Source organism: Eschscholzia californica, unplaced genomic scaffold, assembly GCF_041429995.1.
Source record: "Eschscholzia californica isolate CP2 unplaced genomic scaffold, dmEscCali1.0.p SCAF_1, whole genome shotgun sequence".
NCBI lineage: Eukaryota > Viridiplantae > Streptophyta > Magnoliopsida > Ranunculales > Papaveraceae > Eschscholzia > Eschscholzia californica.
Window position 1 is genome coordinate 16771803 of NW_028238198.1, and position 19052 is coordinate 16790854.

The 19052-nt window shown below is 36.0% G+C and overlaps 3 protein-coding genes across 3 annotated transcripts; 1 reads left to right on the forward strand and 2 right to left on the reverse strand.

Annotated features, from left to right (window-relative positions):
- Positions 1-4049: 4049 nt before the first annotated feature.
- On the forward strand, positions 4050-5459 carry LOC147564626 (histone H2A). The gene is made up of 2 exons (XM_086648446.1): positions 4050-4448; positions 5002-5459. Exons 1-2 carry the CDS (start codon positions 4242-4244, stop codon positions 5254-5256), a joined length of 462 nt encoding a protein of 153 aa, XP_086504572.1. The 5' UTR covers positions 4050-4241; the 3' UTR covers positions 5257-5459.
- A 1735-nt stretch (positions 5460-7194) lies between these two features.
- Positions 7195-9440, reverse strand: LOC147564627 (putative F-box protein At1g47790). Its single transcript, XM_086648275.1, has 2 exons — positions 9244-9440; positions 7195-8717 (listed from the first exon to the last, which is right to left on the reverse strand). Exons 1-2 carry the CDS (start codon positions 9311-9313, stop codon positions 7507-7509), a joined length of 1281 nt encoding a protein of 426 aa, XP_086504401.1. The 5' UTR covers positions 9314-9440; the 3' UTR covers positions 7195-7506.
- Positions 9441-10489: 1049 nt separating this feature from the next.
- On the reverse strand, positions 10490-18970 carry LOC147564628 (uncharacterized). The gene is made up of 7 exons (XM_086635667.1): positions 16324-18970; positions 16078-16190; positions 15052-15113; positions 13938-14005; positions 12308-12376; positions 12083-12189; positions 10490-10782 (listed from the first exon to the last, which is right to left on the reverse strand). The coding sequence occupies exons 1-7, from the start codon at positions 18968-18970 to the stop codon at positions 10738-10740; spliced, it is 3111 nt and encodes a 1036-aa protein (XP_086491793.1). The 3' UTR covers positions 10490-10737.
- Between the last annotated feature and the right edge of the window lie 82 nt (positions 18971-19052).

The window sequence follows — 19052 nt, forward strand, 5'->3', positions numbered from 1 at the left end:
CAATTCTGCCTGAATTTTCATCCCCTAAAGAGAATCAACATTTCACTTTCAAAGGAAATGCGTCAGGGATACCTAGTAGATGCAAGTTGAAATCGTATCTGGGGTGTTGGCAACTCCACATGTCTTCGCTTACTTTTGCCCCTATCTCGAATGCGATAAATTGTAAGTTTGTTACGATCGGCTCCAAAAACCTTTATTTGCAACCATCGGGCACAGCTATCCCTGAAGATGCATTTGCCTGTTGCCTGTGCAAAAAAAGGTTATGAGAGAATTTATAAGGAAAATAACGAAGTTCAGTGTTTATATTTGAGTTAGTTATATTTGCATGTTTTGATGCAAAGTAGGAATCGAAAGAAAATGTGGATGATTTGGGGAAATAAGAAAAGTATCGGGGGTGCAAAGACTTCCTAAAAAATCGGTCAACTTTAGTTGACTCAGTTTTTGTAGTTGTTAGAGGGAAACCATCTCCTTCTCTCTTCTCTCTCTTTCCTGTTTTCGACGTCGAAAAAACGGCACCGGTTCTCTCTTCTCCCCTCTCTCTCTTTCGGTAAACATATACCATTTTTCGACGAAAAAGAACGGCACTGGTTTGGGAAAACCCCAAATCAGTGACTGGTTGGGGATTCCCCCAACCAGTTCATACTGGTTTTGGGGGGCATCCCCAACCAGACGATGGTTTGGGAGAACCCTAAACCATTAGCCAGCCAGGAAATCTACTTTCTGGCGAAGGGATCCTCCCCTAACCGGATTAAATAAAAAGTGAGAGAAGAGGGAGGAGTAGAGAGAGAGATAGAGAGGGAGGAATAGAGAGAAATGGAGAGGGAGGAGTAGAGAGAAAAATAGAGAGGGAGGATAGAGAGAAATGGAGAGGGAGGAGTAGAGAGAAGAAAGATAAATGGAGGTTGTAGTTTTACTGGAAAGAGATGGTGGCTGGAATAAGAGGTGGTGACCGAAATTTGTGGTGGTAGTCGGACTAGGTGATAAGAGATGATGTAGAAGATGACTTGTTTCCCTTAAATTTTGCAACCCGCATCGTCAAAATTTACATCTTCCTTTTAAAATTTTCTACTCCGGATAATTTTCTTATTTCTCAAATCATCCACTAAAGAAAAACCTAAAGGTCATGGTTGGCACGTCGGAAGAACCACATTCTGACGAATGCCTCAAGGGTAATACCGAAATCACACTCGGCCACTACAAATTCTGGCCACAGTTTTCATCTCTCTAAAACTATGTTTTTCAACTCGGGTTTTTCTGAGTTGAAGAATACCTTCGTTATCTTCCATCCGAACTCACAGTTTTCTGTCCCAAAAAAGATGGAGGTGAAACCCTTTCGTCATCTTCCGTTCGAAGAAGACGAATTTCCCTTCTTCATCATAGTGGCATTCGTCTTTCTCTTCCATCTTTCCCATTCATGGAAGACTAAGGGAATTTTCCCTTTGTCATGGCTCAGTACCTTCACACCCCTTTCTTCTTCTCTCAGATCGAACAAATCATATTAAACGGAGTTCAATCATGTCGGAATTCACAGGGGGAAAATTTGAGCGATTTAGTTCAAAATGGAGAAATTTGGTAATGTTTTTTTTTTTTATTTTTTCTCTATTTTCTTTGATGATTGTATATTAATAATGGGTTTCTTTTCTGAAGATTTAAGTCTGGGTTTGCATGTTTTCTTTTCTTCTTTGGGTTGAGGTTTTCTGTTTAATTTCTGTCCCTTTACTGGAGATTTTTCATAAGACAATTTTGTACTTCTTAGTAAGACTGACCAAGTCATTTATGGGTAGATTTTTCTTTATGCCCCAAAATCCTCACCGTACCCAAAGAGATGCCTCGTATTGTGAACTATCTTTGGGAAATGGTATATACGCTTACCGTTTTCACCTGGTAGATTTTTCTTTATGCTCCAAAGTCCTCACCGTACCCAAAGAGAGGCCTCGTATTGCCAATTATCTTTGAGAAATGTTACGTACACTTACCGTTTTCACCTGGTAAATCTTTCTTTATGCCCCAAAGTCCTCAACGTACCCAAAGAGATGTCTCGTATTGCCAATTATCTTTGGGAAATGTTATATACACTTACCGTTTTCACATGATACATTCGCGTTTATTTACACTCACGTTTAAACCTATCTTTACCCTAACACACTTACTATTCTTATACACACGCATGTCGGTCAAATATGCTGCCATCTTTTCTATTTGTAAGAAGAAATCGACTCTATGCTTAAACTATCGGAAAGATGAAACCAACGTGTGACATACTAATACCTTTATTTCGACAGACAACAAAGAAGAGCATTCAAAGAGATTTTTGATGAGTTTTTGTCGGTAAGATGAAATCATTAATATATTCAGCCAGTTGGAAAGATGAAACTGGTGTGTTACATAAGGCACTGGCAAATAACATAGATCAACATTTGAAGATAATCTTGATAAGTTTTTCATCGGTAAGACAAAATCGATATGTTCCGTTACATATCGGTAGCTTCGCATCGACCTATAATGCAAGCGGTCGAAAAGATGAAATTGATGCGTAATATAAATAAATTATTTAGCCTTCCACTTTAGAAGTCAAGAGTTTGAGGCATGCTGATAGCTCAAAAATAAATAAATTAAGACTCAGATTAAAATAAATTGACCAAGTCAATCGAATGTGAGTGTGGCTGGTAAATAAGTTGTCTTACTTAAGGCACCGGCAGATAACAGAGATCAACATTTGAAGATAATCTTGATAAGTTTTTCATCGGTAAGACAAAATCGATATGTTCCATTACATATCGGTAGCTTCGCGTCGACCTATAATGCAACCGGTCGAAAGATGAAACTGATGTGTAATATAAATAAATAATTATTTAGTCTTCCACTTTAGAAGTCAAGAGTTCGAGGCATACAGATAGATAAAAAAATAAATAAATTAGACTCGGTTAAAATAAGGGTTTTTTGAGCTTACTTCCTCAAAACTAATCCGTGATTGAGTTTACCCCCATTAATTTATTATTAATTGAACTTACCCCCTTGAATTTAGTATTTTTAGCAAAACTACTAAGGGTATGTTTGACATGGGACGATAAAATCACAAATTACAACCAAAATCAATCGTTACGAATCTTATTACCGACCAAATCAAACAATAAAAGTAAGGTGGAATAACTACGAGGAGTCATGTAGAAGGATAATTGTTCTTGGTAAGTATATTTATTTCACGTTCGCCAAACACAATCTTTGTGTTTTTGTCAAAAATAATAAATCTAAGGGGATAAACTTAATTACTCATTATTGAGAGGAGTAAACTCAATTACCAATTTTTTTTTTTTGAGGAAAGTAAATACCATTAATAAAAGATAGTTACAAAGTTCACCCAAATCAACCAGTGAAAAGGGTTAAAATGTAAACAAGTCTAACCATAGTACTAAAACCGAAAACTTCCAAACTCAAAGCGTTGGCGAATCAGCGACCAAATCGTGTGCCAACGTGTTGTTCGCACGAGGACAATAGGCGAGTGTGACATGCAGTTGATGCGTGCGCTCCCGTAGGTCGTTGATGTCGTCTTAGTAATCTCCACGGGATTATAGGATCTTCAGCTGAGATTAAATCTAGCAAAATCCTAGAATCTCCTTCAATGATATAAATGCCTTCCCTCCTGTCTTCCATCATCTCTACTGCCGACCGAAACCCTAATAATTCGTTATGCAAAGGCGAAATCGGCGAGAACAGATCTGTTCTAATCTCAAGAATCGTTCCGTTCTTGTCTCTTGCCACTGCTGCGCATGCTGCTCTGGTTTCCTTGTAAGCTCCATCGAAGTTAATTTTAATGGTTCCCATCAGAGGAGCGCACCTTGTAAATCTAATCATTTAGTAACTCAATTACCAATTAATGATGAGAGGGTAAGCTCCAAGCTCCAAAAACCCTGTTCTCCCTATCTTTTGATCAATTTTAGGCCCTAATCTTCATGGACCCATTTCCAAGTCTCACATTAGATCTCAATTCTTATTGGTCGAAATTGGATGACAGAGATCGTATATATAGACGTTTATAGCCGTACATTAGTGGAATGATCCAACGATTGAAAATTTGCTTAAATCCAAACGAGAATGCTGTCAACTCAACTACTATATAAAAAGTCTCAAACCACCATCACCACCACCACAACCATCGCCACCACCACTACTACCAAGAAAACCGAAACTTCAGATCCACCATTTTCCCGGCTAATTATTCCGGCAAACTAGTTAAGAAAGATATGGATACCGGAAAAGTGAAGAAAGGTGCCGGAGGAAGAAAGGGAGGTGGACCAAAGAAGAAATCAGTATCTCGTTCAGTTAAAGCTGGTTTACAGTTTCCTGTGGGTAGAATCGGTAGGTATTTGAAGAAAGGACGTTACTCTCAGCGTGTCGGAAGTGGTGCTCCTGTTTATCTTGCTGCTGTTCTTGAGTATCTCGCAGCTGAGGTTCGTTTTCTTCATTTCCCTTATTTACTATCACTTTCTAGGGAGGTACTTTCTAGGGTTTTCATTTGTGAATTATGTTCTGTTTCTTATCATATCTGAATTAGTTTGAGCGTTTAATTTGTTTAATGGGTTGTTCCTTTGATTGGTTTCTTTAAAATTTTGAAAATCTATTTTGAATTGCATAATTTCATCTTCCTTATCAGAAGTTATTATTAGGTCAGATTTCCCCCTAATTTTGACTACTATCTACAAGAAATTATCATTTGAAAATGGGTTTTGATGATTATCTGGTTATGAATTTTAGTGGGGTTGACCTTTTCAATATACTTTAATTGTAAATATACTTTAATTGTAAATCATGAGCAAGAAGTTGAGTTGATTAATTGATCTGATCATTAATTCCCTTAAATTAATGAAGATCCTTGTAAAACTAATGAAATTGAGCTTCTGAAAACTCATAGTGGAAACCCTAATTTGGTTATTTCCAGTAAGATCCTTGATTGATTTTTGATATGATGGGTTTTTGTTGAATTGATTTGTTGGTTTTTTTTAGGTATTGGAGTTGGCAGGAAATGCAGCAAGAGACAACAAGAAGAACAGAATAATACCAAGACATGTATTATTAGCAGTAAGAAATGATGAAGAACTTGGAAAACTTCTAGCTGGTGTAACCATTGCTCATGGAGGTGTTCTTCCAAATATAAACCCTATTCTCTTACCCAAGAAATCAGAGAAAGCAGCAGAAAAAGCAGCTACTAAAACCCCCAAATCTCCTTCCAAGGCAACTAAATCTCCTAAGAAAGCTTAATTCTCTTTCCTCTTCTTACCCACAAGAAAAAGAAAATCCCATCTTGTTTTTTGTATGTAAAATTTGAAGTGGGTTTATTTCTCTCCCCAAACTGTTCTCTCTTCTTTTCTTTTCATTGTTTTTCTTTCTTGTTAGTAGGTGATATAATCTTCTATTTGAATGAATGAATGAATGAATGAAACTTCTTGCTTCTTTCTCACTAACCATTGTTTCTCAAAATTGGTTTGTTGGTGTTTGTTTTCTTTCCTTGTAAAGAATCTCATGCTTCTGAATCCATTCAACTCAAAATCGACCATTCAAACGACAAGTTAGACCATGTATATAGTTAAGGTCGCCCATTATGATCCAGGGCGTCAAAACGGTTTTACTAAGCGACTCTAGTTGTTTCCAGGGGCGAAGTTTGTGTTTGGTATACGAGTAATGTGCCACCCATAGAGATCAGCACACATGAAATTATGATTAGTGTTGTTAAGATATCCATTAGAGTGAATAATGTTACTATCTGAGTAAATAATATCCAACCTAATTCCAATATAGGGCCAAAACCCCAACCTTGTTATTGGGTTCAACAGTATGAAGGTTGAAGTCCATGCTAGCAAGCGGAATTATTCAATGAAGCTTTTAATGGTGTTCGGTAAGTGTTAGAAGATGTTTGCGGTTAATGTAGTTACAGCACCCTCTCATGTTCCAGGATAGGATTGCGATGTGAAAGGTACGGTGAAGTTTTGTGTCCAACGAAGGGACACAATGTACACAACTGAAGAAGCATAGGCTAGGAAATCAACAAGCTAAAGGCAATGGATAACTCTACTCAACCCGCCTATTTCAACTGCCAATTGAACCACCCAGGAGAAAAACCCATGTTTCTCTCTCCTGAGCACCGACCAAGAGAGAAACCCATGTTTCTCTATCCTCTCACGTGTTTGCTCACGTGGAGAGAGAAACATGGGTTTCTTTCTTAGGCGGTTCAATTGGGGGTTTAAATAGGCGGTCTGAGTAGTCATACTGAAAGGCAATAGATATTCCGAACTTAAGGGTCCTTCTTACCTACCCCAAACAAAAGGAAAACAGTAAGTACCCCAATCACCAGCAAATGGAGATAACCCAGCTAAAGATACCTTAACTATAAAAATGAGAAGGGTTAGAAAACTAAGAGCTAGGATGCAAACAAACTAAGAGCTAAGACAGAACCAATAATATTTGCTACCACAAATCCCAACAGGAGAGAGATATGCTGCAAAATAAACCCTATTGAAAGCTAGCTTGAATTGGACTAAGAAGTTAACACCATATAGTCAATCTTAACAATCAATATAATGCTTACTTTAAGCATATACTAAGTCTCCTATATAATGCTTACTTTGAGCATATAATAAGTCTTAACCTCTCAAAATCCACCCACCGTTTTATTTTGCAAGCCTTTAACGGTGAAAGAAAACATCTCAATCAATGAAGAAACCCTCCAACTTCGTGGAAACTTTGCTTCCTTGTTCCAGATATCGTGCGAAACCTCAACTAGTTGTATATTATTTTTCGTGGGATTCCATCGAAACACGAACATGAGCAACAGATTGCTTGGTTTATAGGGTTCCAAAAGAGTATTCAATAAAAATCCAAGTACGTTGGTGAAGAAAAAACTAGTATATTGGTTTGAGTTTGAACGTGAAATTATTTTTCTCTCTCTTTAGGTCTTCAACTATGGTCTGTCTTTGATTTGTTTGATCTTGCCATCTTCAATAGTGATCTTCTCACACTTTATCTCTCAAGAGTTACTAACTAGAAAAGAAGAAGAAACAAATTCAGGGATTATAGAAAGGGAGATGGACTTATCTTGAAAAATGCATATTCCAAATTTTGATGTTCTTCAAGAGTTACCAAAAAAAATATTATATTTTCTCTCATATGTGCCTAAATCTCTTAAATTAAATGGACTCAAAATCCAACAAAACAAACCATTCAAATTGAGTTAAATAGAAACAAACATCCAGTAATTGACTCGCCTGAATTCAGACATTGAGTGTAACACAGTCGACCAACTACATTTCACATCACAGTATAACGTTTACGTTGATACACAAAATGAGTAGAAAAGGACTCCGAGAATGTTCAAGGCCAACTAATAAACTAGTTCAACTTACCCAAAAGAAACAAAGATGAAACAAAACCAAACTGCTATGCCAATTCATAATACATCTCCGTATAATAGACACTTAAAATCATTACATAACAAAAAGTTACTACACATATTTCCTAATCATACAAATTTTCTGCATAACGAAGCATTGGGTCCTGCGGAAAAACCTCAGTTAGAGTGCTTATATCAGGAAAACATCTCGGATCATCTGTACAACATAAAAGTCGAGAAACACCAGTCTGGATATCGTGTTCTACCCAATCATATTTCCACTTACCAACCTTTGAAGACGGGCACACGTGTAAAATCAATCTCCGACCATCAAAGAAGATGGGTTCAATATAAACTTTACTATCCTTCTCAGTTTTTATCACATCTTTTCTCTTCATTTTCCACTTGTTGTTTTCGTAATCGTCGAGTACCCAAATTACTATTTCATGTTTTGGGGTAACAAGAACAATGCTAATTTCATCTTCTACAACTCCAAACCAAGGTCTGCATCTATTTTCCGCCATTTCCCTTACGCTCTTTGGTATTTCAATCATTTTGCTCTCTTCTTTATCCGCATCGAATGCAATAATATGTCCATTGTCAATTAACCAATGTATAATTCCTCGAAAACAAACAGGATTGGACTGTGTATATACCCAGTCGTTAAAGCTTATCCTCGTAGTCTTCTTGGAATCTCTCCAACGCCATTTCTCGTGACTGTAGATCTTGAATTTAACCATTGTCTTTGTTATGACCATGCAAACTACATTGTAGTGGTTATAGTAATATGGAGAGGTGGAAGTTGGCCCAAAAACTAATCCGAAACAACAAGATCTTTGTTTTAGAGGAGATGGAATAATCTGGTTTTTCTTGGTTAAAGGGTTAAAAACGCAAATATAATTGTAGCTTCCAAACTCAACCAAAAGAATGCCATGACAACTAGCTGAAATTGCTGCATCGAAACACTTAAACACTTGCGGTAAGTCTAGAAAATGGGTGGTCTCACTAAGGAGATTGGGTGACACATGAGGCTTAAATAAGTCGAACTTTTCACGTAAGCCTAAAGAAAAGGTGGTCGGACTATTGGTTGAAGAGGGAGCAAAAGTTCGGCAAATGATATTTCCATCAGATAAACAGCCAGAAAAAAAACTACACGCATCTCGATTGGTTTGATGACTAGTATGTTCGTTTACAAAGAAAGGATCAGAGATCAAGGGTTGCCATCTTTTGCTCATAAGTTTTAATCGAGTTACGGCTTTTGCAGGCAGACGTATTAGAATTTGACAAAGGAGATTGTCATCAAACTTGTTTGCGATCGTTTCTGGCATAGAGTGATCTGCTTACAAAAGAGGAGAGATAAAACTTAGAAACCATCTCCTTAATGCAAAAACAATGTTAACCTCATAATGCGATACTGGTAGGTTCGAAAGGAGACTACACTCTAGTCCCTAGCCATGTGTGGGTTTACAAAAATGGAACTCGATTACCAAAATTACATTCTATAATGGTGTTTGGTGCATCAAGAATCACATTCTTAGGAAGATAATCGGAAGCAAGAAGAATTAATTGGGCATACACAACTATTATAAGTGAAAGTTTAAGATCATGGGGAAATAATATAACAAAAGGTCCTACGATATCTAGGGTTATCGGATTGATCTAGAAGCTTAAAAAAAAAGTGAGTATATCAAATGAGTGAACGTCATACCTAAGCCCTAGAAAAATGGAATATTCATCCTGAAAAATTATTGCACTTTACCCAAAGGAGAGATGAGAGTTAAATGTTGGATTACAAAAACCCTAGACAGACAGAGAGAGAGAGAGAGAGAGAGAGAGAGAGAGAGAATAAGAATTAGGAGTACCTATTTTGATTTTCACAGTCCTAATGCTCTCGTACGTAGTCGTGCTTCTCAAGGTCCGTTTCGAGGTCATTCTTCCGACGGAAGGCGGTAACGGTGCTGAGTGATCCCGGCCGGAGAAGATGATGGTTTGGCGAGAAAACGGGAGAGTCCCAATTCCTCTTTGTTTTTTGCTCTCTATCTAAAATATATCCTCTTCCGGTCAACAGTTGGTAGCCCAATTGATTCCATGGTGTTGACATAAACTCCAAAAATCTCTGGAGTTCCCAGATTCGAATCTGGAATCTTTAGTTATTTTACTTGGGATTATTAAGATATAAGTAATGTAGTGTAGTTGGGCTTTAAGCCATTATCTAGTTAGGCTATAGGGTAGGTTATGTTAAAGTTTGAGTGGGTATAGGCCAGGTCATATTAGAATATAATCCTTCGTAGAAATAAAGTTCCTATTTTAAACAAAAGGGAAAACGATGACTGAGACAAACATCATTTTTTAATAAAGTATATTGTCTAGAAGCCCTTCTCAAAATTTAAATATAGTCCTTCGTAGAAATAAAGTTCCAATTTAAAAAACAATAATCCTTTTCTCTTAGTAAGAAAATAACTAATTTAAGAAAAAAAGAAACAAAATAAATTTCAAAGATTAAAAAAAATAAATTAAAATCTCTCTCTCAATAAAATAATAATTAATTTAAGATAAAAGAAACAAAAAATATAATAACTAACAAAAATCTCTCAATAAAATATAACAATAAATTCTGTAACATTTGATTGATATAAGTGATATACCCTTCTATATATATATATATATATATATATATATATATATCATCGTGAATTTTTATTAGGAACCTCCCACATTTGTGGGTGGAGTGGAGTAGGGGGGGGGGGGGGGGGGGGGGGGGGGGGGGAGGGGTACGTATGATAAAAAAGGGCAACCTGTAGCGACAAACTTGGGGGCCTATAAAATCCTCTTTTGAACGAAAAATTTCAAAAGAGAATCCCTTCTGTTATTTTGTTATATAGATTTGAAGTGGTTTATATACGACTTAAAACATCACAAGCATGCTTGTTGAGGTAATCCATTTGACTCAAAATCAACTATTCAAATGACTTAAAACATCACAAGCTTGCTTGTTGTGGTAAGGTTGTTTACCCATTAAATGTCGGCAAGCAAGGTTGAAGGTTGGATACAAATCCTTATGCCTTTGATTCCTGGTGGGTCGGACGTCATATTCATCTTTTCGTAGTATTTCAAACAACCTTCTTTTGCTTCATCAACTTATAAATGTGTATCTACGTTAAAGCAAACAAAAATGGACCCACAATGTGACAAATTGAGTTCATAACATTCACTGGACAGTAAATATATTATCCTCTTTGATGTATCAATGTCAAATGTAACGACTATCGTATATCGTAGTCGACCCTGATTGTTTGAGATTGTAGTAGTAGAGTAGCGATACAGAACGCAGGATCTTTCTCTTCAACTTTCCACCTTCAAGTCTTTGCAACTTCGACAAAGATTAGCCTTCCACCTACTATCTGCATATGGTGTATCAATACAGGATGCTTGGGGATTAGGTGTTATATATAAGAGTTTCCTCAGAGGTATATAAACCAAAACCAGGAATTATATTTGATGTATGACCAATCAAAACTAATCTCACTCAATTCCAACACAAAACATTCATATGTACATTACGTCGAATTCTTTACGAAATGCGGACGAGAAAACAGACAAGAAAACTGCAATTGGTATTCGGGGAAGTTTTTCAAATTTTAGCATGCTATGTGTTGGTAGTGTTTATTCGAATGCTATCCCTTGAATAATTTCTGGTTGGCACACATGAACTTGACAAAATAGGATGCAAGTATAAGCAGATTTGTTTCAACGTTAAATTTAAACTCCCCATTTTATCAAGTTCATCTGGACTTTTTAAAGTTGTTACTAGTCCATGTGATAGAAGTCACCAAGTCATACCTGAGGAGTGAAAATCTGCAAAAATTCCGCTTATACCAAGTAAAACCGAACTTTTCCTACTTCAAAAGCTTATAAATTACAGGATTTATTATTTTCCAGTCCATGAAAAATTCTTTTTTGAAACAGAACTTAAAAGCCATACAAACTACATTCAAGGCCATACTTAGATTAATAATTTATACCCTTAATAACAGGAATTAACAAATGATAGATTTCCACCACTACCACGTATCGATTCATGACCTCTGGGTTTCGGAGTTGGTGTACTACCACTGGAGCAAGATCTCATGTGCATGCGAAAGTAATTCAACATACAAAGTTTCTTATAACAGTCGAGCCTATCAATTCATAGGCGATCATAGATACCAGCTTTCATCGTCTATGAAAAACATTTGTAGACATTCAACGCATAGTACACAATTGTTGAAGATGGATCCAGAAAAAAAAACTAAGAAACTACAAATTACTATTTCCCCCCCAAAAGTCACGAATATGGCTAATTCGAGCTGATTTAGAGTCTGTTAAATTTGTGGTCATCCATCCAACTCAAAACCAATTGGCAATGAGTGGAGAAGACCTAGACATTATATTCTTGGTTGCTAGATATCCCTTCCCCATGTGGGACTATTCTCACAAGGTCAATTTGTTTCAAACAATTCAGATGGGTCAGACGAGATCCATGGAGGACGAAATCAAGGGGATTAAGATTATATCCTATATTCAAACCATCTAACCCTTTAATGTATTGATCTCAAAATATGAATAGCAATTTTAAGTGTTCGTATAAATAAACAAGATCAACTTCATCCACTTTCAATAGGAGAAGAAGAAACCTAAAATAGAAATATTATAGGAACATACCCTTCCATCCATCCCCTTTAATGCCTTCTGTGCTTCCAAATCAGACTCATATGTAACAAATCCAAATCCTTTAGGTCTTTGAGTTCTTCCATCTTTCACTAGTCTTGCTGTTTTATCAAAATTCAATTTTTTTCACTAACAACAAGTTTGAAACAGTTTTGTCTTTCTAGGGTTTAGTAAATAAATTCTTTCTTAAATGCCAAAAGAGGAAAAAAAAATTCTTACCTTCTTTTACTTTACCAAATGGGGAAAACAACCTTTCCAATTCTTCATCGGTGGTGAAAGATGATAACCCTAATAACAAAATGAAACAAAAACCCAAAACATTTAACTTAAACCCTAAAAGATAAACTGAAAAATGATGAAATCAAGAGGGCAAGTGTAGTAGAATTATGGTTAGTAAGGATTGTCGAAAACTTACTGCTAACGAAAAGCTGAGTACTGAATCTTCTTCTCAGAAAGGAATAAGACAATGGGATCATTTTCTCCATTCGAATGCTCCCTAAATTCTACTCGAGAGTGATGAAGAGGATTTTTTTGCTTGTTTGAGTAGCCGTTGATTCCTTACCAAAAAAAAAGAGTAGCCGTTGATGTTTATTTTGCGGGGCAGACACATTAAGCCAATTTGGCAAGACATGCCTTCTCTCCCGATACGAAATCCAAAATCCCGGAGGTCGATTCCTATAGAAAGTGGAACCCATAGTTCTTTTTTGTTGAAGAGGAATATATGGTCATTGAATTTGAGTTATTAAAGGTATAAATAGTTAATTTGTCAAGTTTTAGGGCTCTTTCATGTGTTATTGGGCTTTAGACCTCTTTCATTTGTAATTTACTTTATGTGGTTATCGTGCTTATCATCTTGATGATGTATCAATGTCATGTAATGACTAATGTAAATTGTAGTTCATATTAAAAAGAAAACAAACAAAACAAAGATATGAAATATAGAAGACCAATGTAGAGCATCTCCAGTCTCACTTCGTAACAAAATAGAAATCCTCCCGTTTATGTTCGCTTCCGATGCAAATCTCTAAGCGAAAGTTATTCGTTCAGAACTTTCATCAGATCTTCAACGATTTTAAGAACTTTAAAGTTTAGGAATCAAAACTTTTTTTTAAGAACTTTTAAATTTCATGTTATTCGTTCAGAACTTTATTTAGGGACTTTAAAGTTTAGTGTTACTGGTTCAAAGTTTTTTTATTTATTTTAAGAACTACGAAATTTAGTGTTATTGGTCTACAACATTTTTTAAGAACTTCGAAACTTTGCATTATTCGTTTTTTATGAAAATAAATAAGTTTTTATTTAAAATCTACCCAAGAACTTTTTGGAGAAATATTTACTCACAAATTTGTCATTCAAAGTTTCATCTTTTTAGGTGGATCTTTGAAGTTCTAACTACCATGGGTATACATAAAAAAAAGTAGTAGGGTTAATTCTGTTTTGGCTCACAATTTGTGCCCAACTCATCATTTTGACTGCAAGAAGTGTTCGACAGTTCGATTTGACCCCCACAAACTGATAGGGTAAACTTGATTTTTCTTTCCCTGAAGAAATACTTTATTTTCACATCCAAACATTTTCCTAACCTAAATAGAATTAATGATTGATTAAACCATTTAGTTTCACACAGGGGCGAAGCCAGGATTTCAACTTGACCAAGGCTAAGCTTTAATTTTATGGTAGCCAAAATGTTTAACTAAAAGTCACTATAAGTAGGTTTATACCTAGGATACATGTAAAAGTGTTATTTAAAGGCAATTTCTAGTGACAACAATAACGAGCACCTCACATTTATGTATATTTTCTGAAAAAGAAAATTAAATAGTTCACAACAGTTAAAATTTAGTAATACCTGATCGCGAAAATGATCGTTTTTCCCTTCCCGTATCTGCGAAATAACTTGGCCTTCCAATCTGGTACCTGACAAAATATAATGTTTCATGGAAAAGCTTGAGACTAGAAATGAATTGATTCATTAAAATATTCGTATACTAATATAAAACTCTAAGTAACATTTACATTGACCAATGTGTACCTATTTAAAAGATTTGCTATATATCTCATGAAGTATGATAAAATACGTACAAAAAGAAAGGTGGAAACATAAGACTACCAAAAGATACAAAAAACCACTAAGATGAAATATTATCCGACCATCAAAAGAACGCCACTTGAGATATATAATCGTGTTACTTGAGTTGAGCCCTACGATCTTTCAAAGAATAGAATTCAAACTAATGAACTAAGGCTAACTATGAATCAATTAACAATGTCAATGGATGAGTATTTAGACATCAAGTCACCAACTAATGAATTAATTTCAAACTTCTCTAAGATTTATAACTTATAAAGTAATAGGAATTTCATCAATCCTCCACCTCCAATTGTCCCTAAAACATTGGAATTGCATTGATTTAGGCTATGGTTTGTCTAATATCTCATATAATATCTAAGTTACAAAATAGAAGACTATAATTTCAAGCTAGAATAGGAGAATACTAGAATGGGAAACTTGGAAAGCCCTAAAATTGAAACATCTAACAAAATTAGAGACTCTAATTTCATACTAGAATTGCATTGATTTAGACTATGGTACGTCTAATATCTCATATAATATCTAAGTATCTAACTTATATAATAGGAGACTATAATTTCAAGCAAGAATAAGAGAATACTAAAATGGGAAACTTGGAAACCCCTAAATTTATCATTTAAAAACCCTAAATTTTCCTACCCCAAATTCAATACACGATCTTAAACATTTACTTATCGATTTTAAGCACTACATATCGAATCTAAAGTGAAAAAACAAACGACTTGAATCATAAAAACCATGAATTAAATCTAAAAATAAGTAGAAATTGAATCAATCAAATCTCAGAACAATGAACAAAGATAAGCTAAATCACGATCAAACGATAAAATAAAATCTAAAAACAAAAAGGGTTTGAGATTCTGAAACTAACCCTTTTCTGCAACTTGGCCGATCACGAGAACAGGTAAAAAAAAACCCTTTGAATTCGTTTACCTAGAGAGAGAGAGAGAAATAAAGAGAAGACCAGAAAAATAGAAAGAGAGAGAGGGAGAAAAAAAGTGAGTTGAAATCGACTTCACTGTAAAGGTGCCGGGTGCCTTCAGAAAGTGTTTTGGGGCCTCCGGTAATTGACATCTACGGAAATGGTTAAAAGCGCCTCCTCTCGAAATAGGCACTCCTACGTGTTTTTCTACTTTAAATTCGGTGGAGTGGACACAACTTACAAAATTGGCTCAAGTCCGTAGATCTCAAAGGACCTGACAACTATTGAATAAAAGTTTGATCGGTGGACTCTCACTGATTTTTGATACAAAATGTTGCTGAAGTCCACAAATTCGACATTAGTTTCAACTTAAAATTTTGGGGTTGGAAAATTCGGTAAATCTTGAGTCGAATTTTGTAATAAAATTTGGTCTGAATTCACTAATTTCAACTGAAAACCTTTGAATTGAATTTGGTGAATCTTAAACCCAGTTTCAACAAAATTGGCCACTAGGGGTGTTCGTTGGTTCGGTATCTGGTATTTTGTTGTCATCCATAAACAAACCGTTCTTGATTTCGTTAGTGATTTTTCAAACCATTACGTATGATTAAAAAGGGGAGCCTGTAGCGACAAACTTGGGGGCCTATAGAATCCTCTTTTGAAAGAAAAATTTCAAAAGAGAATCCCTTCCGGTATTTTGTTATATAGATTTGAAGTGGTTTATATACGACTTAAAACATCACAAGCATGCTTGTTGTGGTAATCCATTTGACTCAAAATCAACTATTCAAATGACTTAAAACATCACAAGCTTGCTTGCTTGTGGTAAGGTTGTTTACCCATTAAATGTGGGCAAGCAAGGTTGAAGGTTGGATACAAATCCTTATGCCTTTGATTCGTGGTGGGTCTGACGTCATATTCATATTTTCGTAGTATTTTTTTTCAAAGATAACATCTATTGATTAGGATTCAAACCACATACAGAGATGTTACAATGAGATGAGGAGCAGTTAGGAAAACATAACGAAACACAAATGTTGGTTTTCCTAGAGTTTGTAGCAAGATTATGTGCCATGCTATTAAACTTCCTATTTACATACAAAAAGTTATAATCTTCAAAAGAGGAAACCATGCTCCTAGCTTCCTTCAAAATGTGTTTAGACGTCCAGTGGGTAGTATTCTTCCTGCCTTTCAAAAAGTTTGTGACATTCAAAGAGTCACCTTCAAAAAGAACCTTCTTCACATCATGCTCTATTGCCCAACGAATCCCTAGTAGGCAGGCCTTGCTTTCTCCCTCATCTACTGTTCTGCTGGAGGTAAGGAGTGATTCCTTGGCAAGCTGGGTACCTGTTTCATCAGAGATGACAATAGCAATGCAAGTTACTAGTGTGTTCTTATCCCATGAAGCATCATAATTGATTTTAACATATCCCTGTGGGGGTGGACACCATTGTGTTATGGTTGAGGGTTGGTCTAAGCTGTAAGTTTTGAGGTTTATAGTTTGAATGCTCAGAAAGCTCCTAATAGTAGAGATAAGGTGTTCCTGGTTGAAAGTGCTACCCTTGAAAATGATATCGCATCTGGTCTTCCAGAGGTGCCAAAGGACAGTTGAAAGAGTCTCAAGCATAGTAAGAGAGTTGCTATGCTGAGTTTGACTATCTTGGCTATGTATCTTCTTGAACCATTCCTCAAAACTATCAGTTGCTCCAAGATGGCTGATGGTAGGGAGAAAAAGCTGAACTATATCTGTTGTTACCTTGCACTCTTGGGTGAAGTGGATAGGAGTTTCAGAATATAATTTGCAGAGGGGGCAGAGATGGTTGATACTATCCATATACTTTGTTAGCACTGAATTAAGAGGAAGGATATTATGAGATAATTTCCACAGGAACAATAAAATTCTAGGATGAATTCTGAGTTTCCAAAGCATTTTCCAGGTCTCTGAAGAGGGAGAGACAGTAGGGGGATGAGTGTGAATCAGTTTCTTATATAGAGTGGAAACTGCAAATTGTCCATTATGGGAGAGATTCCATTTTTGAGTATCCATAGTGGAAGTAAGTGGGATAGACAGAATCTTGGTTATAATGTCTTGAGGAAATAAGAGGTTCAGTACATCCTGGTTCCAAGTCTGGTTAGGGGATATAAGCTGTGAAACCAAAGTGTATCCTAAGTCATTTTGAGGTGAGCCTAGTTGTTGGACCCCAGGAATCCAAGAACTATGCCAAATATTGATTTGTTGCCCATTTCCTACCTCCCAAGAGGTATTCTGATCTACTAGAGCCTGGTTTTTTGCTATATTCTTCCAAACCCAAGAAGCATTTGATGGACAATTGAGCTGACTATAGGACTTAAAATGGTACTTATCTTCAAGGAATTTGACCCAAGTTGCTTCTCCCTTAGTTCTGATTTCCCAGTTGAGTTTACTTATGAGAGAAATGTTATCCATGGTTATGTTTCTAAAACCCAATCCTCCTAATGCTTTTGGTGTGCTGATAGAGTTCCAATTTTTCAAGTAGAGGTTTCTTTCTCCTGTTTTGTTTCCCCACCAGAAATCTCTCTGCAAAGATGTTATGGTATTCTTAATCTTACAAGGAAGATTAAAAATAGCCATCTGATATCTTGGGGCAGCAGCCAAGGAGGATTTTATAAGTTCTCCTCTGCCTGCCTGAGATAGAAGGTTTCTTTTCCAACAACTAAGTTTTTTCCTAAGTTTTTCAATAATAGGAAGGAAAGGTTTGATTTTGGATTTACCAATAAAAATATTTGTTCCAAGATAAGGATCTTGATTGTTGATGTTCTTTACCTTCAAAATTCTTGAAACAATTTTGCAATGCCTGTGATGAGCATTTGCACTGAAGAAAATACCACTTTTATGAAAGTTAACCATTTGACCTGAAGCTGAGCCAAAGAGATGCAGAAGTTTTTGGAGATTGAGGACAGTAGGGATATCCATTTTGAGAAATAAAAGGCAATCATCTGCAAAAAGAAGGTGAGAGATGATGGATGAGGAATTTGCAAGTTTAAAGCCTTGAATCTCTCCTTTAGTTTGGGCTTTATGAAGCATTCTTGTGAAAGCTTCCATGCAAATTATGAATAGGTAAGGGGAGAGAGGATCTCCCTGCCTAAGACCTCTAGTTGGTTTGAAAGTGGGTCCTGGGATTCCATTGAGCAATATGGATGTGGTGGAGGTTGATATACATTGGGAAATGAGATTACAAAAAGAGTTTGAAAAGCCTAACTTTGAGAGAATTTTGAGCAGAAAACTCCACTCGATTCTATCAAAAGCCTTGCTCATATCTAGTTTCAATCCAAGATACTTCTGTTTTCCTTTTTGAGTTTTCATAGAATGTGCAATTTCTGAAGCTAAAAGGATGTTATCTGACCCATGTCTGCCAGGGACAAAAGCACTTTGGAAAGGACTGATGAAGGTGTCTAATAGAGGTTTGAGTCTGTTTGCAATAAGTTTTGATATGATTTTGTAAGTAGTGTTGCATAAACTTATTGGCCTAAAGTCAGAAGGAGAGACAGGACTTGTAGTTTTTGGAATGAGAGCTATGTGAGTTTCATTTATCTCAGGTGCAATGTGACCATGTTGGAAGAAACTAATAACCATTTGTACTATGTCTGATGAAACTACATCCCAATTTTGGTGAAAGAAGGAGGGGGAGTATCCATCTGGCCCTGGAGATTTGTCTGCTTTCAGTTGATGAACTGTTTGCTCAATCTCTTCTAAAGTTGGAATAGAGGTAAGAATATTGTTATTACTTTCTGTTATGACAGGTTGAAAAAGATCCTCTATTTGTGTTGAGGGGGTTATATTCTGAGTAGAGAGGATCTTTGCAAAATGTGACTGAAGAATCTGTTCCATCTCATTACTTTCAACAACCCAATTACCTGTCTCATTTCTCAAACCCTTGATTCTATTATTTCTTGCTCTAGAGGAGGCTAAG

Bases quoted from the DNA above. Each gene is read 5' to 3' on its own strand.
- LOC147564628 (XM_086635667.1), bottom strand. From the start codon at position 18,970: ATGGAACAGATTCTTCAGTCACATTTTGCAAAGATCCTCTCTACTCAG. The intron at 16,191-16,323 runs GTGACTCTTTGA...GTATGTAAATAG, and splicing joins GAAGAAGGTTCTTTTTGAAG to GAAGTTTAATAGCATGGCAC. The intron at 12,377-13,937 runs GTATTACTAAAT...TTTTGTTATTAG, and splicing joins ACGATCATTTTCGCGATCAG to GGTTATCATCTTTCACCACC.
- LOC147564626 (XM_086648446.1), top strand. From the start codon at position 4,242: ATGGATACCGGAAAAGTGAAGAAAGGTGCCGGAGGAAGAAAGGGAGGT. The intron at 4,449-5,001 runs GTTCGTTTTCTT...GGTTTTTTTTAG, and splicing joins TTGAGTATCTCGCAGCTGAG to GTATTGGAGTTGGCAGGAAA.
- LOC147564627 (XM_086648275.1), bottom strand. From the start codon at position 9,313: ATGACCTCGAAACGGACCTTGAGAAGCACGACTACGTACGAGAGCATT. The intron at 8,718-9,243 runs GTACTCCTAATT...TTTTGTAAGCAG, and splicing joins GACTGTGAAAATCAAAATAG to ATCACTCTATGCCAGAAACG.